At 34.7% G+C, this 27823-nt stretch overlaps 1 protein-coding gene across 3 annotated transcripts; it reads left to right on the top strand.

Annotated features, from left to right (window-relative positions):
- Nucleotides 1–147: 147 nt before the first annotated feature.
- CCDC82 (coiled-coil domain containing 82) lies at nt 148–27410 on the top strand. 3 transcript variants are annotated; one of them, XM_049714151.1, is made up of 9 exons: nt 248–289; nt 2044–2142; nt 4622–5355; nt 6058–6256; nt 13925–14017; nt 15354–15478; nt 18193–18363; nt 22596–22781; nt 26429–27410. In XM_049714151.1, exons 3-9 carry the CDS (start codon nt 4636–4638, stop codon nt 26492–26494), a joined length of 1560 nt encoding a protein of 519 aa, XP_049570108.1. In that variant the 5' UTR covers nt 248–289; nt 2044–2142; nt 4622–4635; the 3' UTR covers nt 26495–27410. The 3 variants fall into 3 exon arrangements, with proteins under 3 accessions (XP_004265500.1, XP_049570109.1, XP_049570108.1); XM_004265452.4 differs by lacking the exon at nt 2044–2142 and having other exon boundaries at nt 148–289; XM_049714152.1 differs by lacking the exons at nt 2044–2142; nt 26429–27410 and adding an exon at nt 23167–23675 and having other exon boundaries at nt 148–289.
- Nucleotides 27411–27823: the final 413 nt, after the last annotated feature.

Genomic DNA, 27823 nt, shown 5'->3' with positions numbered 1-27823 from the left:
AGCTGCAGTGGGCGGGGTGCCAGTTACTTCCGCGAAGGGGAAGTGGGCAGGGCTGATGCGCGGGGCTCCGCGGGTAATTTCGCGGGTTTCTGGCTTTTCCAAATCCTTGTTTGTTTTCTGGGAGCCGAGCTCCTCTAAGGTCCGGGGGTTTGTGACGTCCCGCGCACTTCATCGCGAAGCTCTGTCAGAGGGTCCCGTTTCGTAGCTACGGTGCCTCCTCCTTCCTGGGGGTGAGTAGCAGACGGGCGGGCGATCTGCGCCAGGTGTCTACGTCCCGCCGAGGAGACAGGTTTGTAATCATGAAAATGACTGTGGTGTTAACTCCCGAGAGGCTCTATTCCTTCCTAGGCCCCTCATCCCTGCTGAATTTAGCGAACCATCTTCAGTGTTACAGATTTTAATGAATACTATTGTTGTCGGAGATAGCAAGCCGTCAGGATCCACTCTGTGCGAAATTTTGGAGTACTAAACCGTAAATCTAAGTAGGGGACATTGGCTTTCCTCCCTTTATGTTTTTCGTATTTTCCTATTTCCCACTTCTGTTTTGTTGTGCTGCCCTGTTTTCCAGCCAGTGGAAGAACTATGATAAATTTATTCACAGCACTGCGATAAGAACAAAAAAAGAATCATATTCTGTAGCCCTTAAATCATGTATTACGCTGGCTTGTTTTGGTGTCCCAAGTAATCTCGTCAGATTGTGAGCTCCTTGGGAGCAGAGACCGTGTTGTTGAATTCTAGAAACGCCACAGCTCCGGAGCATGTGCTGGCGCATAGTATACATTCAGTGACTGTTTCTTTGGTTTATTAAGGTTTCCTCTCCAAACTGTCATATAAAAGGAAACATCAAGAGGGGTAATGTTTTACAAATAGGATGCATCCCTTCTGGTGGAATTTCAAGTAATGGCTGGGGTTCCACCACCCTTCAAATTTTTAAGTGTAAACTACCACCTACATTGTTCATAGGGCAAGTCGATGATTCCTAGAATGAATCTTTTCTTGATGAATTAACCTCAAACTTTAGAATAAAGGATATTTCTTCTGATGAGAAATTCAGGTGGCATCAAAGTACCCTTTTTAGTTGTAGAGTTACCATGCTAGAGAAAGAACACAAGCCTTATGGGTTATCGCCTTGACATTCTTTGGCAGACAGGATAGTATGTGCTATTTACATGATTTTAACCATGAAACAAAGATGTGATAGTATTGATCATCTTCATTCACTTATTTAATGCTCTCTGTGTGGAGTCCCTGTTTTTCTCTTTGCCTAAAGGTAAGGTATCATTAGAGAAGCTTGATAAAACTTTCATTTCAAAAAATTGAGTGTATACTCAGCATATATAGAAATTACATCCATTTGCATGGATTATTTTCTGAATGAATTATAATGATCAAGAGATGTCTTACCCATCAGCCTGGCTCTACCTTCTCATTTCTGTCTTCAGGTTCAGTTCACTCACCTTTTCCCTGTCATCCTTCTTCCCTCCCCAGCTCACACAGTAAAAGTATCCACACTTAAAAAGAGGAGCCAACCATAATCAAATTATCTTCCTTTTCAATGACAGATTTTTTGATGTTATTGATATAAACAGCAATTTTGAAATATGAGATGCCCTGGAAATTTGGCAGTTGGCCAAATGAAATTTGATTTGTTTACATAAAATTTGTCTCCTCAAACATTCAATACTGCAGCTTTCCAAAATAATTTTTTTCTCATCAGAGACTGCCTTTCTTTGGAATCTTTACTTTTTGACTCAGTGGGGAATCCCTTAAATTTTGTGGTCAGTGTCATCAGTAAGGTGGTAGAGGGAAGTCTGCAAGTTTTCATCTCTCTTGCACATTCTTTTCTTGCCTGTTAGATAAATAATTTACAGAAGTTTCTGGCCTAATTCATGTGCACTAAAATCCAGTTACATAATTTAAAAAGCATGTTTGTAAACTCTTAGTCAAACTATTTTAATGATTATTTTCAGAAACTAAAATTTAGCCTGAATGAGAGATAAAATAATGACTTCTTGAAGGCATAACTTTTCCTACCTTGTACAAATATAATATTGGCAGCAGTCATTGTTTAGCACTGGATGGGGAATCAGGAGATCTGGTTTCTAATCCCTGCTTTGTCACTAACGAGCTGTGTGATCTTCGGTAAGTCATTTAAACTCTACATCCTTGGCTTTGATTTTTATAAATGAAGATAGACAATATCTTCCTTTTAGGATCAGTGTCAGGATTTTAAAATATATTTGAAAATGTACTGAAAATTACTATACATATAGCGTTTTTTAATAGCTTAACTCTGTGCAGTCATAGATATTTGAATAGTGTGACATTCTTAATCATTTCTATTATTGTCATAGGAATCACCTCTTGAAATGATAACTGTCTTTTGCACATGGTATAGTTTTGTAAGATAATCATCTAGTGTGTATGAAACTGCTTTTGAGTACTAATAAAATCATCTTAATATTCCTCCTGTCCATACTTTAGTGTATCTACTGAGGCCATATCTGTCTTTTGTTTTCATAAACTTGTTTTCATTATTTCTCCCAATTCAGACAGATTTATAAAAAAGCCTTACCTTCTTATTGTAGTGTAAAGCACATGCACAGTTAGCTTATGCAAATTTATAACTATATATGCTTAAAAAATACTTCTTTGTATTATATGGCTTCAAAATATACCCTGCCTAGTTTATCTGGTGTTTAATAAAAAGAAAAAAAACAGTAATCTGTTTAAAACCTGAAAGAGAAACTGGGGGGACATATTTTGCAGCAGTATGGTATACAATAATCCATACTTTGAAGAGTAATATAGAGATCTTTAAAAAGAGTAATTTTGACCACACACAGTTTTATTCTTTGCTGATTTTAATATAAACCTTCTGTAAAATGCAACCTAAGTGTAATTTCAAATAGCAGAATATTTGGTCTATGGACTAGGATTTGGTAGATCGCTGTTACAGTGCTGAAGGTATCTTGTAGCAGTTACTGTCATAAGGTCGCCTACATTATAATTTCTTGTGTATAATCTTAGCAACTGTTGTTGTTCTGATTTTATATGAGTTGTTACCATTATAGAAGCAGTCACATTGCCTTATAAACATAACAGAATTTGTGCAATGAAATGGGTGGTATCTCCCCCCCAACTAAAAAGATAATCATCTTGGGAAGGTATAAACTGGGTTCAGTAACACTGCCATTGCTCAAAAAATTTCTGGCGTTCTAGTTTTGGAATTACCATCAGAGTTTGCAGCACATTTAAAAAATATCTTTAATAGTAGTTAATCTTCATCTTTTCAAATTGCCTTTCATTTCTGGAAGCTGGTAACAGTCCCTTATAACTAAGACAAGTGAATAAAGTGGATATTTAAATGTCTCTTTGGGATAAAAAATGAAGTATGATTATTTTCATATTTTTTGAAAATAAAATAGAAAATCTCCAGAATATTCTGTGCCATCATGGAAATATTAGAACAATCAACCTCATAATGTGATTTCTTTGAAGGAGACAGCACTCAGTTGAATACATAAGTTCTTATATGTGTATTATGAGGTCAGTCTCATTGCATCGTGATCATATTTCTATTTTCCTTAGCAACCACAGAAGTATATATATGTTACCGTTTTTCTAGTTAAATTGTCTCTAATTGTTCTTTTACTGTATACTTGTGATAATTTTGATGGTGTTCACCCTTTTCTGAATCAGGAACTTAGATCATTTGTTTTCCTTCCCAGTACCATGCTCTGCTTCGCCATGAAACTTTTTTGTATTTTCACCTATGTTATTGGATTGTTAGTAAGTTTTCTATTGGATTATATTGTATCTTTAACTTTTAATGGATTAAAGCCATTGCCATTTTACTAAAATATATGGAGGCTGAAATCTTGGTAGATAAGTTATCACTCAATTTTGCACTGTTATCTATTTTATGTCACTTAGTACTTTATAACTTTCTTCATATAAATGTTTAACTTTTATGTTATAATTCATGTAATTTATTCAGAATCCTTCTTTGCTTATGGGAGGAATCATTCTGTAATTCCACCCTACCTTTCTATACTGGTCTCTTTTTTCCAGCATAAAGCCTTTTTTCACACCTTTTTGGTCACACTTGTTATTAAACATGTCATGTTCATTCTCAGTGCCAAAGTTTTGACTTTATCATTTTTTCCTGAAATCCCTTTGTCTTTCATTCTTTCTGTTCAAATTTAATCAGTTCTTCAGCGGTCTATCAGATCATATCTGTTCAATAAAATTTTCAGTGAAACACTTGCTGTTCTGATCTTGCTGCATCTTTACACTTTTATTGCAGTTATTTTTTTATCACTCATTTGGTACTAAATGAATACTACCTTGCATTTTTCTTAATTATGAACCTCTATCAGCACAACATACAACATAATTCAGAATAGATGTTCATATGATGATTTCATAGATGTTCAATAAATTATTTGTTCCATAATTTGTTATGCAAATTATGCAACCATCTTCACTCAGATATTTCATGTGATTTTACCTTTGTGAACCATTTAATAACACCAAATAAATATAGTTTGTACCATAAATGCATTCATTGTTGTAATCTGGTTATCATTATTATATTCCTAATAACTTTATTTTGTAGAAGCTTAAGTGAAAATGGTACATATTAGAAGACATGAAACAAGGAAAAATTCTAAAACTCAAGAGTGTGAACAGAAATCTCGAGTGGATTGGAGGCGGACTAAAAGAAGTAGTCTCTCACAATTATGTGATAGTGATGATGAACTTGAGAGCGATGAGGAGCTTGATAGTGATGAAAGTGTTGACAATAATGAAAGTGTTGACAGTGACGAAGAGCCTGATAGTAACGAGGGGCTTGATAGTAATAAGAAGCCAGAAAATGAAAGAGAGCTTAAATTAATTAAAGTTGAAAGTGAAGGAAACAATAGTAAGCATCTCATTAACACTGGCAACAGTTCAACATATGAAGAAGAAAAGAACAAAACCAAACATGGAAGTATTGACTTACCAGATCATGAAAAGCATTCAGGTCAAGAGGAAGATGATCTCAACAAACACTCTGGACAAATAACAGAGGAGGATTTAGAAGAAGAACACATCAAGCGAGGGAAGAGAAAAAGGACCTCCTCTGTGATGTACGACAGTGATGAAAGTGACGACAGTGATATCCTTGTTAGAAAAGTGGGAGTTAAACATCCACGTAGAGTGGTTGAAGATGAATGTTCTTCAGTGGAGATGGAGCAAAAAGAACCTGAAAAAACTTTAGCTGCAAGAAAGCGAGAACAGCTCCAGAAACTGCAAGACCTCTCAAAACAGAGATCTCGTCAGAGACGCAGTAGTAGTAGAGATTTTGAGGTGTGTTATATTTTATTGGTTTTGTTACTGTTTTTAACTTTTTAAGTATTTTATAAAAATCAAAGGGCTTGAGTCTGTTCTATTTCACAATAATTCTAAAATTTATTTTTTAGTCAAGTTTCCTTGAACATGTTTGATTGCAGTATTGTATCTAATAATATTTTTTATGAGCCTCATTCTTTCACTCTTTTTTAAAATTGAAAGACTTCTTTAAAATTTGGTCTTTCCTGTTTTTAATTTCTACTTATAATCTTAATGTCGATTTTAAACATTTTATTTCACTTACCAGGGTATATTATCTTCTTCCTAATTTCAAAAGTTCAACATTTAACATAAGATTTTTTTAACCTTAAAATATAAAATTAATTTCTACAAATCAGTTTTTTATTTCAGATTTAATCTTAATTTCACATCCATACTGACAATTTTTTTTTTTTTTTTTTGCGGTACGTGGGCCTCTCACTGTTGTGGCCTCTCCCGTTGCGGAGCACAGGCTCCGGACGCGCAGGCTCAGCGGCCATGGCTCGCGGGCCCAGCCACTCCGCGGCATGTGGGATCCTCCCGGACCGGGGCACGAACCCGTGTCCCTTGCATCGGCAGGCAGATTCTCAACCACTGCACCACCAGGGAAGCCCCATACTGACAATTTTTTAAAGGTACACTTTACTAAAAATACTAAAAGGTATGTTTTAATTTAATTAGGACTCTGAAAAGAAATCCTGCCCAAGCAGTGATGAAAATGATGATGAGGAGGAGGGGAAGGAGGAAGATGATTATGAATATGATGAAGATGGAGATGATTATGTTATTGATGACTTTGTAGTGCAAGATGAGGAGGGTGATGAAGAGAATAAAAGCCAACGAGGAGAAAAACTGAAATTAGTAAAGCAGAATTCTCTTTGTAAGTTAAATATCAAGAGAATGTTTTATGACTTGTTCTAATCATGATATTATACTAAGTATCAAATCAGCCTTTTACTATCATGTTCTAAATCATTGATTAGGAACTGTGGTTTCATTTTCAGGTAAATTTGTCTAATAATAGTTTATTTTAGTGGTTTTGAGAACCCTTTACACTCTTAAAAATAATTGAGGACCCCAAAGAGCTTTTGTTTCTGTGGGTTATATCTATCAACATTTACCATTGTAGAAATACAAAAGAGAAATTTTAAATATATCTATTAATTAAATGACTTAAAATAACTCGTGTAATGTGATAAGCTCGTTAGATAATATTTTTCTGAAAAATAACTATTTTTCAAAAAAATGAGAAGAATGGCATTATTTTACATTTTAATAAATATATTTAACATCTAGCTTAACAGAAGGCAGCTGGGTTCTTATATCGGCTTTTGCATTCAGTCTGTTGTGATATTTTGTGATATTAGATGAAAGCAATTTTGTTTCACACAGATAGGTAGCTGGAAAAGGGAGGATTGTTTTTAAAGCATTTTTAAAATAATTGTGGATATTCTCATTTGACACCACACCAAAATTGAACAAGTGGTAGTTTCTTAAAGGTTAGTTTGCAGTATGGAATGTGAAAGCATGTGAATGAACTTTTAGTACTTAACATTACATTCCATTGGTTTGTCTTGTAATTTGAATGGATCTTTTACCCATGCATGATTTTGTAACATCATGCACTGATCATTTGGAAAATATTGGTTCACTGGGTTATGTAGCTCTTCCATATTTTGACACATTTCATTATACAGTATTTAAGAAATCACATTCATTAATATCACCACCAATCTCATCAGAAAATTCTTTAGGTATTGGGAAGTTGTCAAGCTCATAGTAACAAATACAAGTTTTTCAAAATTCTAATTTCTACTCAAAAATCTGTTTTTTATCTTTGGTAACAAATACTGTGAGTTCTTGAAATGACAGTTTCTCTTTGCTCATTTTTGACAAAATATTTGACAAATGCCTGAATAACAGTTGGTCAATAGTTCTCTAAAGTAAACATGGTATTTCAAGTAAACCTGACAAATGAGGCTTTTTTAACTCCCAACTCAGTTTTTTCTTAAAGTACGATATTACACTTGATATGCAGCACAAGTGCTTTATCCATACTTACCATTTCATCTCACTGAATACAAAAAAGGTGTATCCTCAAGATTCAAGATTTAATAAAAGTAATAATTTTTACTGCTTCATCAAGGACATTCTTAAGTGAAAGTAGGTTTTTTACTGAATGCATAGGAATGATTATAATGATTACTAGTAGTTTGATCCTATAGCCATGATTCATGTTAAGGGGTCAGCTGCCTTATGCATAGTTACTTTTGCAACATCATTGAAAATGTCAACATGGTGAAACAGCAGATAATTATCTTAGTGTTATTGCTTTGACCTCACTGATCCCCTTAAATGGACTAGGAGACTTCCAGGGGTCTACAGATCACACTTTGAGAACCACAGGTGTTATCTGATCTTTTGAAGTGAAACTCAGTGAAACCTATCAGGAAATTAGAATCTTTTATATTTTCACACAATGAAAATATAAATAATAGGGCCCTGAAAATTTAGGATGTCTTTAAATATGTATTATTGTTCTGATCCCTATAATTGTACATAAATTTAAAGACTTTTTTATGATGTTTTACAACTCTGGTACAACTCTGTTGGATGAAAACATTTTTTTCCTTCAAGAATGCATTTTTTCCAAAAAAAATTAAAGGGCATATTTACTAAAGTTAAGTGTAATACGGTTCAAATTAGATACCATGATTTAGATAAATTAGTAGATTTAGGTATGAATCAAATTTCAAGAAATTTATCAGTTACAGAAATGCCAGTGATAAGCATCTGTGTATTGAAAGTTAATGACTGTTTTCCTTATGTCAGTAGGCACTGGTTCACCTGCCATCTGGACATTTGAATCCCAGGAAAACTCAATTAGGAAGTGTCCCATCATTCTGGATATTAATATCTAGAATGTGATAGAACATTTACTGAGAGATACCCACTCATAAACACTCCTGTTAATTAATGAAAATAAAAGTCCACCACATGGGAACTATTTTAACTTTCTTCTCTATCCTACACTTTTATGCTTACTTTTGTTTTTTTAAGGGAGGTTTTAGATTTACTGAAAAGTTGAGTAGAAAGTACAGAGAGTTCCTATATAACCCCTCATTCAGAGTTTCCCTGTTATTAACATCTTGGATTAGTTTGGTATATCTGGTGCAATCGATGAGCCAATATGAATACATTATTAACTGTAGTTCATAGTTTGTGTCGGGGCTCACTCTTTGTGTTGTACATTCCATGGGTTTGAGAAATGTATAATGATGCAACAGGTATCCACCATTACAATATCAGAACAGTTTCACTCTCCTAAAAATGCCTTGTTCACCACCTACTCATCCCTCCCTCCCTCCCACCCCAGAACCCTTATCAACCACTGACCTTTGAAATGTCTCCATAGTTTTCCCTTTGCCAGAATGTTTTATAGTTGGAATCTTACAGCATGTAGCCTTTTCAGGTTGGCATATTTCACCTAATAACGCATTTAAGTTTCCTCCATGTCTTAATGTGCATGATAGCTCATTTCTTTTTATCACTGAATAATATTCCATTGTATGGATTACCACAGTTCGTTAATCCACTCACCTGCTGAGGGACATGTTGGTTGCTTCCAAGTTTTGGCAATTATGAATAAAGCTGCTATAAATATTTGTGTGCAAATATATCTATGGACATAAGTTTCCAACTCATTTGGGTAAATATCAAGGAGTCCTGTGCTTGCTTTTACTATTGAGCATCTCCACCTTAGAAGGAGATGTACCTCATTTTCTATGCAATACATTTTATCTTATGTGTTCTTAATTGAAGCTTCTCCTTCTGGCTCTATCCTTACAAGCTCTCTTTTCTCAACTTGTAACCATATTAATGCCTTTCCTCCCTTGAGTTAGCATGTTCTATTAGCCACCATTCTAAATCTTATCTTTTGGTTCAAGTCTCCCAGTAACTCTGCAAAGCATTGTGCTTAGACTATTATACCCATCGATCCAGTGAAATTGCTCTCACCAAAGTTAGTGATAACTTTTTAGTTGCCAAGATGTGCTTTGGTTCCTATGTTAACCTGATATTGCTGTGTGCTTTGCCACTAACCATTGACAACTCTCACTTTCAAAGTTCTCTTTTTCGCTTCTTGCATTCCCCTTTATAATATTGCTTTCCTCTTTTTTCCATTTGCCATGTAAGTATTGATGTTTCTAAAGGTTCCATCCTCAAACTACCTTCACTTTGCTTGTGCTTCAGGCAGTCTCTGCCCCATAACTTCAGCCCAATCTATGGGGAAATTCCCAAACTTTTATTTCCAGCACAGATTTCTCCATAGTCTTAAGGCCCAATTTTTAAATCTTTTTATTGAACCTTGTCATCAGGGTGTCTTTCAGACATCTCAGACTCAATATGTGCAAAACTAAATGACTGAGAGGGAGCATAAGGGAGTTTTGGGCTGGTGGTAGAACTTGTTTTTTTGATTGTCATGGTGGTTACACAACTTCGTGTTTTGGTTACAGAACTGTGCACCCAAGAGTGAATTTTATGGTATGTGAAAAAGTAAAGCTCAGTAAAGAAATCCAAATGAGCATCCCTACTTCCCAAAAAATTACTTAAATCGTTAATCAGCTTCACTTCTCTTTGTAATCCTAATACACATTAGACTTGGTGACACATTATAAGAACTTATTAGTTGGATGGATGGATGATTAAGATAAACATACTGACTGAAGACTCCTTGGTCTTATAGTTTTAAGAAACAAAAATGTTAGGCGTGACCAGATTTATTAATACGTCAGAGGAAAAAAAAAACCACATATTTTTATGTGATGATTTATGATTTGATTAATGTTTTTAATACGTAACAATGATTATGCCATTTAAGAATATAATAAATGAAGCTAAATACAGGCAGTTTTTGATATGCCAAGGGATTATGTTCTAAAAGTTGCTATAAATCAATTCTTACATTTGAAAACCAACATACATTTTCTTGTTAAAGCAATAATCTATATGATGAATAGTGAACACCCTTCTGTGGCCTGGGTTAGGTTGTAATTAGGCTAGTATTCCCAGATTCATTCTCCCCCCATCCTCAACTTCTATAAGAACAGTGACAACTACTCATATTCAACATGTGATCAGAATTTGGGAGAAATGTTCAGAACTCCAAATTCAGCACTCACTTGAGACTCACAATCAGTGGCATATGCAATTTTACCTTTTTGAAGAGAACAGTTCTACTGTAGGAAGACATTTTGTTACTTCCTTGCTATCTGCCATTTGGCTCTGAAAGACAGACACATTTGTAACACCTTAAAATAGAATAGTTTGCCTCCTGCTACATGGTTGAAGCACTTAAAAGACAGTCTTTTTTGCTTCTCATCAATCCCTATTATTATTTATTCATATTTATTCTGAGACTGCAACTCCCAGAAAAGATATCAAAGAAAGTAGAGGGATGGACTAGCAATGGTTTGTTGTATTACAGATCTATATAGTTCACATGGTAATAATGTTATACACAGGTAGAGAGATAGGAACACCTTCAGATTTGTAGATACTAAAGATTATATTATTTTTCCAGTACTCTGTCATATGTTCAGAGTGACAGAGAACCAAGTAGTACATTATAAAAGTACATCTCAGTCTACTAGTGCCTTGCTAGAATACTGGAAATTAGATAGAGTGAACATTAACTTAGTCTCCACCTAGCAATTAAACAGAATCATTCTATCAACATGCATGGTATGACTAAGAGCAGTCTCACAACAATTTATGTTAAATATTAAATCCTCTCGAGAACTCCTCCTCTTGTTTTAGGATAAATAAAAAGTACCAGTGAAATCATATGGCACAAGGGAAAAGTAACCCTGCCCTGAAGACTCGGGAAGAAAATGCCCATGAAAAAATGTTTCATTAAAGGAAACAGAAGAAAATTGTACAAAGCATTTGCTTTGCAATCTATGAAAAAGAAATAGTAATGAGGAGAGAACAATTTGAGGTGAAAGGGAGGTAGTTAAGGATACACTGCCAGAAATGAAAAATATAAAGTCAGAAATAAAATCTATATTGAAAGCAGTAGAGAGCAGAATTAACAGTACAGAAAATCTCATCAATAATATGTAGGTTAAACCCTAGAAGCTTCTAGCATAGAGAGAAAAATAAAACATCATTTCTAAAGGAGGAGATAATACATAAAGGAATAGAAATGAAGACCCTATTTCACAAATTCCTGGCGGGGGGAATACAGAACAAATGGAAATCTAAAGGAAGAAAATTACATAACCTTAGTGAGATATATAAAAGATTTGAATGTGTTCAGAGGCTTACCATGTTTCTGGATATAAAGACACATGGAGATGTGAATTCAAAGGTATCATAGAAGAAAATGTTTTTGAGTTGCCAAACACACCTGTTTATGCAGATTAAAGAGGCTTACATCCTAAGTTGATGAAAAATATTTTCAAACAGGCATATGAAGGAAGTATTTTTGTAATTACAAGAGTAAAGAAAAAGTCCTCTAACCATTCTTTTTAGAACTATAAAAATTGTTTAATATTAGGTGCCATATTAATGTGTTGCATATGTCAAAAGAGAAAAAATAATAATTTCAATAGATTCTAAAAAGGCATTTGATAACATTCAATGCCCATATCTAGTTTTCCAAAAAGTCTTATGAATAGTTATATGAGCATATGTCCTTTACATAACAAAGAATATTTTAAACCAAGATCTAACATCATAATGAAGCACTAGAGGTATTCTCTTTAAAATAAAGAACAAGACAAAAATATTTCCTACTTTGTTCTAGGTGTTTTCAACAAGGCAACAGATGTGAAAGTAAAACAAGAAATATAACTATTGAAAAGGAAAAGACATTATTGAACATAATATGATTATACACAAGCTATCAGTTTCTGACTTATTTAACCAAAGATACAGAAGTTAAGAGAAAGGATATGAATATATTGAGAGTAGGAGTAGATGCAGCATCTATTTCCATATTTTTCTTAAGTTCTTTTTTCTCTATATGAGTGGGAGGCACCTGTTGGAGTAGAAAAAGGGGCCCATTTCTTGCTCTGCCCCTGCCCTCTTACACTGGGCTTACATCTCCATTTCAGAAGAAAGTACACCAACAGTCCATGTGCTTCTATTCTCTAATAAGAGAATATTTATAAACATTCTCTTGGTTTTTGAAATAAACTTAGCACTAGCAAGACTACATCCTCCTCAGGGTAGGGGAGAAAGCAGTCAGTGCCAGGAATTCCCAAACAGTATCTCTCTCACCAGCTCTATAATGTTCCAGGAAGCTCATTTTCCTTAGAAAAACATCTCAAAAAATGCCAGATGCACAATAAATATGTAAAACTCAGTAGTTTTCTTATATGCTGTCAATAATTTAGAAGATATAATGAGGGAAAATTCCATTTACACTAGTGAACAAAATTAATACCAGGCCTAATCTTAAGAAGAAAAGCATGACTTTACAGGTACAAGAATAAAATTTACTGTGGAATAAGGAAAGGAAATGTGAGTAAAAGAAGAGATAAGCATGTTTCTGGGAGGTAATAAATCATACAAGAGGTTATATCTTGTGAAATTAATGTTTTGATTCAGCTTTGCAAACACAATCCTAAAGTTCTCTTGAAAGAACAAATACATGAGAATAAATAACATTTGAAAACAAAAAATAAAGTGGAAGGACTTGCCCCACCAGATATAAAAAGTAATCATAAAATTGCAGTAAGTAAAACAATATTGTACTGATGTGAGAATGACAGCCAGATCAGTAGGAAAGGAAGGGCAGATGGGGCTGAAACAAAACCTTAGCATATATATGAAATACATGATAAAGGATGCACAGAAAATCAACAGAATGACCAAACTATCCAATGATTGGGTGTGGGGAAGGTGATTAGCTACCTTGAAAAAGTCAAGTTATTCCTAAATATGAATATTGTTTATTTTCTCCTGTATCCTTTTGAAATTTTTTATAATCATGGAGAAAAGTTATAAACAATATTTCTGGGGTATTCCACAGAAGCCCATCCAATATAGGGATTAAAGTGATGAGAAAAGCTCTGGGGGAGGTCTGAGCTCTATTCCTGACTCTGCCTCTATCTAGTTGTGTAATAAGTTATTTCATCATTGAGTCATTTTTACTAGTCTTGAAGGATTTGAATTTTATTTTCTCCAGTTTCCCATTCACGTCTAAAATCCTATGTTCTGAAGTATGAAAGTATCAAATCTAACTACCATGCGGAACAACATCTATGTAGGGGATTGTAGCATGAAATCTAGAGTCAGAGTGTATGTTCCAGCCTTGGTTCCAACACTTACTAACTATATGATCTTTGGGAAGTTTTTCATCCTCTCTCTTTTTCATCTTCATTCTCAGTGACTAGACAAGTCACTGAGCCAGCTATAAAATTAGGATAATTAAGCAATTTCTCCTATTTCTTAATTTCTTAGCCTTGGAGAAAGGAACCCATTGTATTTAGGCAATTGTTTTGTCTGTTGGATTCTAATACTTATTTTAAATTAATTTCAGATTCTTTTAGTGACCACTATACTCACTTTGAAAGAGTTGTGAAGGCTCTTCTGATCAATGCTCTAGATAAATCTTTTCTGGGAACATTATATGGTAAGTTAATAATATGAATGGAAGAATCAGGGGGTTTTCCCAATTTTTAAGCAGCCTCATTGTTCTATATGTATATATGTGTGTGTGTGTATAAACAAAACCACAGAGACCCAATCTTAAGGCCCTCCAGTTGTTCCCTCTAGTATCAACTACACCAAAAGTCCATTCACATGAAAAACTTGTTAGTGTTTATTATTTGTGATATGTGAAAGTACAATAGAAATAGTTTCCCTGCCCTTTGAGAGTTCACAGTGAACTTGAGGATACAGGACATATACTAATTAAACAACAGGGTAATTCAACACCCATGTGTTGTCCCAGCCTAAGCGCTAAGCTCCTTGAATTTCACCAAAAGTTATATGCTTTTTTATGCTTTTGTGCCTCGTTGTTTCTCGTTAGAGTATAATCCCTTCCTACCTTAGATTTTCTAAGTGAGTATGAAATCATTTCCACTATGAAAGCTATCTGTGACCCATTCAAATAATATTTGTCACTCCCTCATTTGTGCTGTCATTATCCTGAGTATGAGTATGGTGGCACTGATGTATATGCACTTTTCATATATATTGAAAATGTATTTTTGCTTTCCTCCCTTTCAAGAGTGTGAGAAGAACCATACTTTCTATATACACACCCCTTGTATCTAGCACGGAATCTGGCTCTTAATAAAGACAATAAATATGTTGTGCTGAATGTCTACCAAAGTTCCAGAGTAAGATTTCATTCAGACTTTATTGAACAAATATTTGTTGAGTGCCTACTAAGGGCTGGGCATTATTTGAGGGCTAGGAATATGGCAATGACTATGACATGGAAGATTCTTGCCTCATGTTGCGTAAAGTCTAATGGAAGAGACAGCAATGAGTAAACAAATATATAACATGATATGATTTCACCTAAGGGATTAATTCTTGAAAAAATATAAAATAAGATAAGGAAATCAAGAGTGATAAAGGAAAGGAAACTCTGTTAGTTAGATTGGTCAAAGAAGGTCTCCCAAGTGGTATCTTTTGAACAGAAACCTGAATGAAGTGAGGGAGGAAGCAATGCATGGATCTAGCAGAGAGCACAGCAAGTGTAAAGACCCTTAGAAAAGAGTAAGTTTGATGTGTCCAAGGAACAATTAGAGAGCCTGTGTGGCTCCTTCCTTTCCCTAATGCTCTGATGGAAGGATTTTCTTTAACTTCATTAATTTTTTTAAATTTAAAATGTTTCTAACCAACCAAGCAAGTTATCTTCTTAAAACTATGGGAAGAAATCTTTATGCAATTATTTAAATATTTTATACGGGCAAAGTGCTTGGTTTTGTTGTTGTTGTTATTATTCCCCTGAACAGATGGCACCAGGCAAAAATCATATGCACAAGATATGTTGACATCTCTTCATTATTTGGATAACCGCTTTGTTCAGCCTCGTCTAGAGAACTTAGTCTCTAGAAGTCGTTGGAAAGAGCAATATAAGGTATAGTTTTATTTGTTTTTGAATCTCTGGTCGGGGGATGGGGTGGGGTTGGAGTGGGAGACCTCCCCACTCCAGTCCTTCAATAACCAGTCACACTGAATAATCTTCTAAATTATTAACAATTTTCTTTGTTAAATAATCAGCTTGTTGTTTCTCATCTCTTCTAAAGGCTATAATTGTTTTAGTCTTTCACACTTGTTATATCTATCCAATAATTAAGTAGTCCTAAATGGTAAATTTAGAACATCTCTAAGGCTTAGCCCATCTGTTAAAATGAGGAGATTGTCTCACAGGATGTTAATTATTTCAGAAAAAAGTTTCATTGTTAAAGAAGGTTGAGAAACAGTAGGGTTAACTTAACTGGAGGACTTTCAAGGAGCATTAATGTGTGAATTTATACTGTAAATCTTCAAGAGGGCAATGTAGAATATAATACTTTCCAAATTTGTGTTTCACTATGAGGCTTCTTTTCATGAAATACCTATTATTACCTTCTAGGATATTGGTTCCCATAACTTAATTAGGGAAACACTGACTTATGTAGTCTTTGACATCCTTCTCCACCTTAAGATTTTGTAGTTCTACCAATTTGGGGGAAACATCTTTTTAATTTATAAGATATATTTGATTTCATGTTATCACCTAGATTTCTATTTTATGATCTCTAATAGTAGAGGCTGTACTATATGATTTTTAAGTCTTTTCTTCCTCCCTACTTCTAACATTGTAGCTTCTAATAATTAGCAAGAGGAAAATGGCAAGATAGTAGGAGTTCAAGTTCCTTATAGTCCTTCTAGCACTTAAATCATTAGCTACTTTACCTCATTTATGTGAGGAGATTTGGCTTCATCCAAGGCCTGTTTGGCCTTGAATTACCTGATGATAAATTAGCCACAGATGGATTAGGTTTAAGGACAGTTATGGGATTATAAAAAAAAAAAGAATTAAAAGACTTCAATTTGAAGAATAGCTTGAGTTTAGGGCCACCATATATATCTTTTTGACTTTGGGTGATTTTTTAACTTTTGTAAATTCCAGTTTATTCCTCAGATAGAGAAAATATTTATTTACTTTTAAGGTAAAGCACATAGCATAGCTCTTAGGATGTGGTATATATATATTTGTCTTTAATAAAACAATAGCATATTGATCATTTAATTTTCCCAAGTAACTGATATGCAAAGTAAGGTATCTTATTTGATCTTTAGAGTAACCCCTCAAGGAATGTACTATTATTTGCTCCATTTTAGAGATGAGAAAATTGTGACTCAGAAAAATTGAGTAACATAAGGTTACACAGCTAGTAATTGCCAGGCAGGCCAATATTTGAACCTAGAAACCTTAGGTGTAGGGTTTCTCAGACTTCAAAGCCCATCCATTCTGCTGTAGTATGCTTTACCATACTATGGTAGGTTATGTTGAGTTTGAATAACCCAATGTTGAAATAATAACTGTAATATACAAGAAAATATTAGCTTAAAAATTTAGAGACAGAGATGATTCAGTACGATCTTGGTCAGGATAAGCTAGGTTATGCTGCAAAAATAAATAATGTGACAAACAAAGTAAACCAGCAACGAAAATCTCAATAACTTAACCCAACAAAGTTTATTTTTCACTTATATGTCCAATGTGAGTCAATAAGGGTGCTCTGTTTATTGTAGTCACTCAGAGAACCAAGCTGATAGACCTTTCATCTCAGCATGTGCTTCTGTGAATACCAGAGAAGCAGGAAGGGAAGATGGTTAGTCATCTGTTCACTCTGAATGTCAGCCTGTAAGTGACATGTGTCATGAAGTACCATGAAATATGAGAAACAGTAAAAAGTAGACAAAAGACAATGTCTTTGTGAATCATACAATGTAAAAAGGAAACTATATTGGATACTTAATTACTGTCAGGCTGATAGAGAATGCAGTTTAGTGACCCTGCTAATGTGCTCATTGTGTGCACTTCAAATATTGTGGTAAACTGATCCACGCTACTAATTACAGCAGTAGTATCTAGCACAGGTCTAGGGCGTAAGCAAAACTACTCAAGCACAAGTAATTTCACAGCTTAATAAAGCTTATTTATGAATACCAAATATTTTCTGAGTTTGTTTACTTATTGCTAACTCACCTATTAGACTGGCCATAGCAATACTGGCGACCTAGAAATCCTAGTTCAAACTTGTTTATTTTCCTAGTACTTTAGTAAGAAACCATAGGAGAATTAAATTATTTCTGGGATATTTTGTGGAAAATATAATTCATACAATGGAGACTGAATGTGATCTTGTTTTTTCTTAATTTTTTACTAACCTAAATGAATTTAATCATTTTATTATATTATTCTGAATTTTTCCTGCTCATTCTTTCCTATTTTAACTAACTATTATATCTGGAGATGAGAAGAGGGAAAAGAAGTAAATCAAAACCTGTGAAAAGCACTGCTTAATAGTAACAGAAGTTTGAGCATTATGAAACTAATTTTTTTCCTAATCTGGTTTCTTTTCATTTACTAGCCTAAATTATAAATTCACTTTTAAAATTTAAATATATCTTGTGCTCAGTACTAAAGTAAGAAATACCAGTGTGTTTTGCTCTTACATCTTGCCCTATCATTGTGATTTCTAACCTTGATTTTAATTTGGCTGGGCTCTTTTTATGTTTTATTTTATTGTTGCTTTTCTTATCCTTTAAACCTTCATTACATTTTGAAATTATTTTCAGGAGCGAGTAGAAAATTATTCTGATGTAAGTATCCATTTGAAGAATCCTGAGAACTGTTCCTGCCAGGCTTGTGGATTGAATCGCCACTGTAGATATTCGGTGCATTTATCAGGAAAGTTATATAACACCAGGACTATGGAAATAGATGATTTCATGTCACATGATAAACAGGTATTTTTTCCCTTCATTTTAGTTCTCAACATTTAGAAATTTTCACTAAATAAGCCTGCACAAGTAACCCTAAGTTATTTTCACAAATGGAGAAAGCACCAGGAGAAGGGAAAAGAATACAAGGAAAGAGTGTGCAGTTTTTGAATGTGAAAAATACGTGTTATATAGCAGATTCACTCCAAATTCAGTCAGATACTGAAATAGTGCATACTGTCTAAGTATACATCACCCAAACTGCGGGGGAGAGGGGAGAGGGTATAGGATGAGGATGAAAAGGGAGGTAACTGGGGCAGGGGAAGCAGAAGTCCTTTTGGAGTCCAAAGGAGAATTTGACCCCAATGGAAATTTTAGGGCAGATAATCTACCAAATTGACAATCCACAGACAGAGAGGCCTATTCACCTCAATATGAGATTTGAAGGAAAATTGTGCTTCAGCCTAGACTACATCAGAAGTGTTTCAGAGCCTAGAGCAATCACTATATATTTAAGGTCCTGTTAATTTTGAATGAATAGACAAAAGAGAAGAAAATGTTTGAAATATTTGAAGAAATGTATTTGATAAACAAGAACAGAGCAATGCAATGTGAAGAAAGAAAAAGTGCAAATGTGTACTACTTCTATTTTTAAATCTTTGTAAAACTGTTGCACTTATAAATGCAAAAATATTAATATTGAGATCTTCCTCTGAAATTCCCTCCATGGATTCCGCATCCACTGATACAGAGGACCGACTGTGTATTAATTGAAAAAAACCCCTGTCTCTGTGGACCTGTGCAGTTCAAACCCTAGTTGTTTAAGGGTTGACTGTACTATGTTTATACCTGCGGTTGGTTAAATCTGCAGAGAGGATTCCGCAGATATGGAGGCCCGACTGTGGGACTTGAGCATCTGCAGATTTTGGTATCAGGGAGGGTTCTGGAACCAATCCCCTGCGGCTACTGAGGAGGGACTGTAGTTTTAGTTACAGCAGTCTTGGGTAGGGTACTGAGATGAGAGGCGTTGGACCACCAGGTTATGGTAAAGTCTGAGAGCATGGATGAGAAGGAAATCGCCTAGAGGAAAAATATGTGAAATCTGAAAGGCAGTTAGGAGGACTGAAAACAGTCAGTTTTTCAGTTTTGCCCAGAGTCTGTCCAGACTCCTCAAGATGCTTAAGAACCAGTGGGAGGAGGCAGTAATTTTGAGGCAAGTGGCAAGGTGTAATGTGTCCATGCAAAGAACAGGCCAAGAGGAAAGAGAATCCCATAACTCAGTCTATTGCACTAAATGTTCCTAGAGACCTAGGAACAAAATCCAAACTTCTTCCCATCCTTCCTCTTTCCTTGAGGATCTTTTTTCTTTCTTCTCCATACTTTAATTTCCTTAAGAAGCTGGCTGCTCCTCTGTATTTGAGGGCCTAGAGAAATACCTCAAAAAGCTACCTACAGTGAGCTGGATATTATAGATGTGTGTAATGCATGTTTCATTATATTTCCTTGCTTTAATTTGTTAAACAGTGTTAATTTACGTTTCTCCATGCTGTATCTAATAAATTACAAATCAGATTATTTCTATTGCCTTGCAATCACCATCTTCTGCTTTAGGAAAATTTGCTGACAGTTTTTACCTTTGTTTCCAATTATATCTTTGGTATGTAGGGTACCTTAGTTCACACTGGTAACTGAGATAGTTGTCTTCAGATTTATCAGTTCATAGAACTATGCTAACCCTGCACAGTGGATTAGTAATCATTTATATGTCACTTTGCTTATCTGCTTTAAGATAATCATCACAGAACTTATCATTTCTCTCTCTCTCTGGCAAGTTTTTTAATACTGTCTATCTCGTTAGACTAACGTCCTTCTTTTTTTTCTTTCTTTTTTTTTTTGGCTGTGCCGCACAGCTTTTGGGATCTTAGTTCCCTGACCAGGGATTGAACTTGGCCCCTCGACAATGAAAGTGCCGAGTCCTAACACTGGACCACCAGGGAATTCCCTAGAATAGTGTCCTTAATGTTTAGAAATGCAATTAGTTAATAAAAAGTACTCTCTGAATATATTTCTGGACATTTAAGGACGCTATTCTAACAGCATAGATTCATTTTACTTGTTTTTAGTACTTCATATAAATAGCATGCTACAATATAAGCTGTGTTGTACTGTATGCATTAATTCATAAGGTATAGTGGGCTATAACAATACAGTAGAACAGGGGTGGGGTGAAAGGAGAGGTCCACTTGGCAGTGTATGCAACTACTATATCCATTTACTGTTTACATTTACTGTTTTCTATGAAGCCTTACTAACAATGGTTTAGGCTCTTCCATATAAAATGTGATCACATTTGGGAAAAAAATAGTGTGAGAATATTCTAAAGGTAATTTTGGGTTTATTGACCTCCATAAGTGTAAGGTAGACACCAAGAGGGTAGGAATTAGAAATGGAAAGGAGTAAATTATAATGTTTAATATTTTCAGTGGATATTTTTATTTCATAGAGAAAAAAATTAGAGATTTTTAAACACCTCTCCTTCCCTTTTGTCCCAACTTAAAAATTCTATATAGATAAATTCCTCTTGTTTTGTGGAAATATATAGAATACAATGCAATAGAAGTAAAAAAATCACATTATTCTTCCAGAACAACCATAGGAGACTTCTCCCACATCATCTGTTCTAATGGCAGAAATGGAGAGACTAGCCCTAGTGTCCACTGCAACTGTTGTGGTATCTTTTTACTCAAAGTGGGAGGTACTGGCAAGTGAACTGTAATTTATACGACTAGTTTGATGATAATGTTGCAATAGGAATGATACTTAGAGTGAGTAAGCAATGAACAATAATACCTGATTGTGTCTGATGATCTGAAAAACAGATTTTCCCAGAACATGAACAGAAATCTGAACATGATTTTCTTCAACTTTTGGGGATTTTAAGAAAGGTTTTAAGGTATCGCAGATACCATCTTCACAAGATGATGCATCAAACCTGACTCTTGCTGATCATCATATTTAACTTTCATTCATCTTTATCAGTATACTCTTGTACTGTGTATTGAACTCATCACCTGTGTGATCCCTACAGTGTGATTTCAGAAAAACGGTACAGTTATTTGCCAGATAGAAGACAAGTTACATAGATCAATATTGTAACTATATCATTTGTACTGAATTCATGAAAGCATAACCTATTATGCACGTAGACACAGAGACAAATACATAAGTTAGGAAGAAGTTTGTCTGTTTCCTCAGGTTACTCTATGAGAATAAGATTGGTCATGTTATAAAGTTTGGAGCCCTTTCTGATGCGTTTTCTACAATGAGTGAAATAATGTAGGTACAATTATATTTAATTTGGTCAGTGCAGGGATACTGTTTTCCTATTTTAGCTATAGGTGTGTATAACAAAGTATACATTCAAAACATTCTGAAAGAGAATGGGTGGTTGACTTCACAAGAATAGTATTCTTAATTGTAGAATCCCAGAAGTCCATATAAACATAGAAATCAAAAATTTTGTAGTTTTCTAACAATAAAATACTAATGTGTTATAATTATATCAGACTCATTAATTCAGGAAACAAATAGGATAAAACACAGTTATTTTTTACTTCGCAGAATATTTTAGAAAAAAAGTAGTTAAAAACTACCAATTTTTAATATTGGTATGAGAGTTTGTTTCAGTTTACATGTTGTTTATAAGCTAGAAAATTATCATAATCCAGGCATTTTTACCTCAGTAACTGTATATACAATAGCTTGCATGCTTTTCTTGTTTTGGGGTGTGGCTGTCCTTTTCCTTATAAGCCATTTTTCTCCTCCTTCCCAAACTTGGCTGACTCTGTGTTTTAAAGACTTAGTTCACGCATCACCTTGTTGAGGATTCTTCTCCTTTCTGGATTGGGTTAATTGTCCCTTCTCTGTACGTTGATTGCATCCCAGGCATAGCATTTGGCACATTGTTTTGTAATCATTTGTTTTTCTCCCAGGGCTGTAAATTCCCCTGATACAGGTGGTACATATTTCATTTCTGCATCTCCAGTGCTTAGCTCAATACTTGAAACATAGCAGTTGCTCAGTTTTTATTAACTGGGTTATTTAAATAAAAGAAGGTAAAGGAATCATTGTATAAATTAAAAAAAAATTAAGCATTTATTGGATTCTACTTTTAAAGAAAATCTGAAAACCAGAAAGGCTGTACATTCATTACAATATCTTCACTTCATATAGCAGATGATGTTTATTTCTTCCTTTAGGTGTTTACTGTTGGCAGAATTTGTGCTAATCGTACCAGAATTTACCATGAACTGAAACATTTTAAATTCAAGCTGTACCAGGAATGTTGCTCCATTGCAAAGACAGAAGAGGTTGAAGATGAACAGGTTAAAGAAACAGTGGAGAGAATTTTCAATCAGTCAAAAGAAAGTGGCTGGATTAAGGAGGTAAGGTATTCAATATTGAAGAACCATTTCATCGAGTAGGTTCTGGAGCCTAATTTTGATCAGCAAAAGGATACAAATTATGAGAGTAGAAGACAGTAAAATTTAAAAGAGAACCTCTCTTTCTCTCCCTGTCTTTGTATTTTCTCTTCTTCCACCCATTCCTTTCATGCTTATCATTGACCTACCCTGAATAGGTGCCCTTATGTTCTAAGCATTCGCTCAACTCATCAGATAAATTTTAATCAGCAATGATACTGTCCTTTAATGAAGGACCTCTGTCCTTTCAGTTTTATGTATGTGGTTTTCTTTACATATATATTAAGTCCCCTTATTTTCTTTGACAAAGTATAGGACTCACCTCTGCTTGTCTGCTTCCTATCTTTAGAACAGTTCTTGTGACCTGAGAGAGAAGAAGCACCTGGTGCCAATCTGAGGAAAGGATCTCGGCTGCCAGTTCTAATACCACCCACATCCTCTTCTTGAGGACATGGGACTGAGCAGTGAGCACTGTAACTGGAGATCAAGGGGAATGCAGAGGTTTCAGGCCACGGCACTGATTTTGATTCCCCCATATCCTGTTGATCACTAAATTTGATATCAGGGATAAAGTGGGGGTTTTGAAGAGTGCACTGGATTCCCGAAGATCTGCTGGCAGCTCATAAGCTCTGGTCTGCTCACAGAGCTTTTAGAATTGTTATGGTGCATGGAAAGAATGCTAAAATGATTGCAATCTTCTAAAACAAGTCTAGTTACATGACTGTATAAGAGAGAACAGATAAGAGATTTTCAGGCAACTCAGTATATTTAATCTTAAAAAAAGAAAAAGGCTGACTTGAGATCCATTGCCTGCGTTATTTATATCATAGGGAAATTTGTAAAAGAAAAAAATAAAAAGAGAGCTTAGAGAATACACTTACGAGCAAAAGGAAAGAAAATGAGAACAACAAAACAGGAACTTCTTAGGACATTACAAGTTCCACAGAGGTCTCCTGGGCTGGTGAATGACATCAAGATTGGTTTCCCTTTTGACAATTATCTGCCCACCACAAACCACCACCCACTGATCCCCTTGCCTGCCCCCCACATCTTGACCCTTAAGTCGTCTTGCTCTCATTTTTCTCTCTTCAGCTTTTTATCTTTTACTTTGCTTCCACTTCTCTCACTTCCAGTTCTTTCCTCCTTATCCTTCTCTGTGCTTTTTCATTTGCCTTGGGGAAGAGCCATCACTTACCCAGTAAGTCCCAACTTCATTTTCCTTAATGACATTAAATTCTTAAGTGCTTTTATTGATGCATTTAAGTGTTGCCAACCCTCTCCTGGAGTTGAAAGACCTTTTGGAACACTGCATTTTTAAAAAAATTATGTACTAGGTGTAGCAAAACCACTGTGCATTACATATATTATATAATAATTTCATATGTAGGGAAGAACATTAAACTTCTTGCAGAAAAAAGTAAAAGCATTTCCAAATCACATACCTTAGAGAAAGCTTAACAAGGTCCATGACAACAGAAGGGACCTGGAATAAAAAAAACATTCTTAAGAAAAGAAAGCCAAGTATCACATTATGCTTAAAGAATAACACTTAGCATTGGGCATTGAAGGTATTTCAAGATGGTGCATGTTTAGGACAATGTGCACATTTTTTTTCACATAAAATACCAAAGAACTTCATTTTCTTTTTGAGATCCTTCCTACTTTAAAAAAATTGTCTATAGACTTCCTCAAAAGATTTCCTAGAAACCAAAGAAGTTTATTAGCCATTATAAACCCATATGCAGCTTTGTGTGCTGTGATTAAATTTCAGGATTCATCAAGTACCCTGACATTTTTCAACATCACTCTGCCTCCCCCTCAGTGTGTGTGTGTGTGTCTTTGAGTAATAGCACTACATGTGTTCTTGTGATGCATGACTTCTTGGCCACAGTTATTCTAACCCTTTAGAATGCCAGGGCTCAGTGCTATTATACTTGAGTGGCCACATCCGTGGCTCTTTCTGCTCTTAGCTCTCAATTATTATGTGAACCCCTTCTTTTACCTTACACAAACTATCTGTTCCTGTCATTCCTCCCCCAGCTTGTGTTTCACACCTTGCTTTTTTCCTTACCTGACTCTTCTTCCTCCGAGCATTTTCCTTCCATTATCTCGGGATATCTCAGCATTTCTTCCCAAAGACCTGCCAACTAGACTAACTTCATTCTTCTTATTCTTCCTCCTAACAGTTGAACTAGGAGATCTGTTTTTAACTAATGATATTAAAAGGGTAGGAGCAATTCAAGTGTAAGAAAAGAACAAATGATAAGAAAATCGTAATACAAAATTATAATAAAAGGAAAATATATAATAAACATAATAGTAATATATGTCTCATTCTAAATTAGAGCTGAAGAACAGAGTATCATATGCACTGGCAAATTCTAACAAATGTTTTTTCTTTAAGAAGAGAGTGCCTATGATGATGGGGTTTCCAGGGAAATTGAAGACAGGATTATTGGGATGGGGTGGTGAATACATAACACCAGGAAGTGAATAAAGTGTGTCCATAGAAGTATCAAGTTTCAGTTCCTATCACCACAAGCATCAGAGTTATCAGGATCCTCACTCACTTTACTGGGAGTAAAACCAGAGCTCATAAGTAGAGTTAAGAAACCATTAGGTCAGTTCATCTCCTCAGCTGAAGGAAGCACTCTGAAATCTGTCAAGCTTGAAATCTCCAAATCATCCCAATTCCTCTCTTCTCTTGTCTTGCCCTGGTCTTTACTCTCCACCTTCATTGCTGTCACTCAAATTTAGGCCCTCATTACCTAAATTATTACAGTAGACTATTATAGTAAGTAGTTGCCAAACCATTCTAGACTAGATGTTTCACCCTTTTTTTCCCCAAAAAATACACCTCAGATAGTGTCAATTTCCTGCCCTAACACCTTTGGCAGTTTTCCATCGCCTGTCACATTATTGCTAAACTCTGTAACCTAGCATTTCATTCTGCCTCTTTGGTTCAGTCTTATCTCTCTCAATTCCCCTACAAAACCTCAGATTGTAGTCAAATCCCGTACTTTCTTGTCTTGTCACTGTTGTATGGACTTTTGTCTCCTAGAGAAAACTCTCCACCAAATCGTTGCGTACCAAATCTTTTTCCCCAGGACAGCTTAAATGTCACCTTTCCTGGTCACCTCAGCTAACCATAACCTCTCTTCTGAACCCGCGTAACAGTGTCTGTACTTCTTTATGGCACTTGTTATTTGTTGTCATTGGTGAACTCTGTTCTCCTTAGGGGCAGGGAAAGCAATTTTTTTAATACCTAAACAGTCATTAGCAGAGTATTTGATATATGTTATGTGTTCAGCAAATTTTTGTTGAATAAGTTATTAAAGTTGTTATGTTTCTACTATAAATATGATAATAGAAAACTTATAATTTATAAGAAAGTTATGAAATTAATAATAATGTTCATTTTGATCTCTTTCCAATGCTTTATATGAATTAGAAATGCTTATTTGAAATTGAGTCCCTGTTCATAATAAAAAGATTTTTGTTCACAATTACCATGAGATTAACTTGCTCCTATTTTTGTCTGTAGATTGAAAAGGCCTAGTTTATCTTCACTGCTTTGAGTAAAATAACTAGCTTTTTTATTGTATACACAGAAATACAGTCAACTTCAAGAATATCTCAGTTCTGCGGATTACTTTCAAGATGAGAAGTTTGACTGAATTGTAACACATTTCCTTCAGAGAAGATTTTATAAATTCCTGTAAATTTGAAGATCATGAGTCTTGTTTCTCTGTATCATGTGACATTTATATATTTTATGTATAGGTTCATGGCAAAATATCTTGTGTGAAACATATGTTCATCTTAATTTCCATGAAATGGCGCTCTACAGTCTAATAAAACTTTTATCCACTGTACATAGAAAACATAAGCTTAATCATTGTTAAGTGTATTTTAAAGTTATATAACAATGCCTTTATAACATACGACTATCAAGTGAATGAGCTGTTCATGTACTGTCAGTTTAATAGAAAAACACTGTATTTAAAAAATGTATTTAGACTAACATCTATACGTATTTATTGCTGAATTCCTGCCCAGATCTGTTTATTACCCTTTTGCAGTATTAAATGATCTTCACTAATACACTTTTTACTACTGTCATTATCTAAATCAGTGGGCCATGAAAGAAACCTCAGTGTCTCATTCAATTCAGTTTCCTTGCCTCAGAATCAGACTGTAGTTTACCCATTTTAAGTAGAGGAGTGCTTTTTCTCCTCTTCCAGAGTTTCCCTTACGAATAGATTTCAGGCCTCCAGAGTCTTCCAACCCTCACATTCAGGAATAATTTTATGATATGTATTTTCATGCTTCATAATGTTCGTTCTTTTTCCTATCCAATTTTGTCTACAGGTTAATGATTTAAGATGTATTTTATTTATTTTTATCCATTACTTTTCCCACATAAGTATTTATGTTAGGATCAGAAGATCTCAGAGAGACAAATTCAGCCAAAAATAGTTTAAAAGCATATTTTGGCATCTTCATTGCTTTGCACATCTAAATTTTCACTTAATATAAATATAATAAAGTAAATAATAAAGTAAAATGGTTTCAGAGTGAACAAATGGACCATGTCTATTCTGTATCTTTAATTCTTAAAAGTGGTATTCTCATAGGATCCAGTTCCCTGTGGAATTTTATTTATTTATTTATTTTTTACATCTTTATTGGAGTATAATTGCTTTACAATGGTGTGTTAGTTTCTGTTGTATAACAAGGTGAATCAGCTCTACATATACATATATCCCCATATCTCCTCCCTCTTGCGTCCCCTGTGGAATTTTAGATACTTGTTTCTTACTTGAAGTGTTGGTTGAACCTAGCTTCATCTGTTATGTAGTTCATGGAATGGACTTCATTACAAACTGCATACATTAAAAATTGCATTTTATTAAGTCCTTACATAGAGATTACTTAATATTTTCTGCAATTAATTTTCCAAAATTATCCGTATTATCATTGTAAACAAAACAGGGAGAAAGAGC

This window comes from Orcinus orca, chromosome 8, assembly GCF_937001465.1.
Source record: "Orcinus orca chromosome 8, mOrcOrc1.1, whole genome shotgun sequence".
Lineage (NCBI taxonomy): Eukaryota > Metazoa > Chordata > Mammalia > Artiodactyla > Delphinidae > Orcinus > Orcinus orca.
Note: the sequence above shows the minus strand (reverse complement) of the source record. Positions and strands in the feature narration are given on the sequence as shown.

Excerpts from the sequence above, each read along its gene's own strand:
- CCDC82 (XM_004265452.4), top strand. The coding sequence starts at position 4,636 with ATGGTACATATTAGAAGACATGAAACAAGGAAAAATTCTAAAACTCAA. Across the intron at positions 5,356-6,057 it reads GTAGTAGTAGAGATTTTGAG|GACTCTGAAAAGAAATCCTG; the intron begins GTGTGTTATATT and ends TAATTTAATTAG. Across the intron at positions 14,018-15,353 it reads TTTTCTGGGAACATTATATG|ATGGCACCAGGCAAAAATCA; the intron begins GTAAGTTAATAA and ends TCCCCTGAACAG.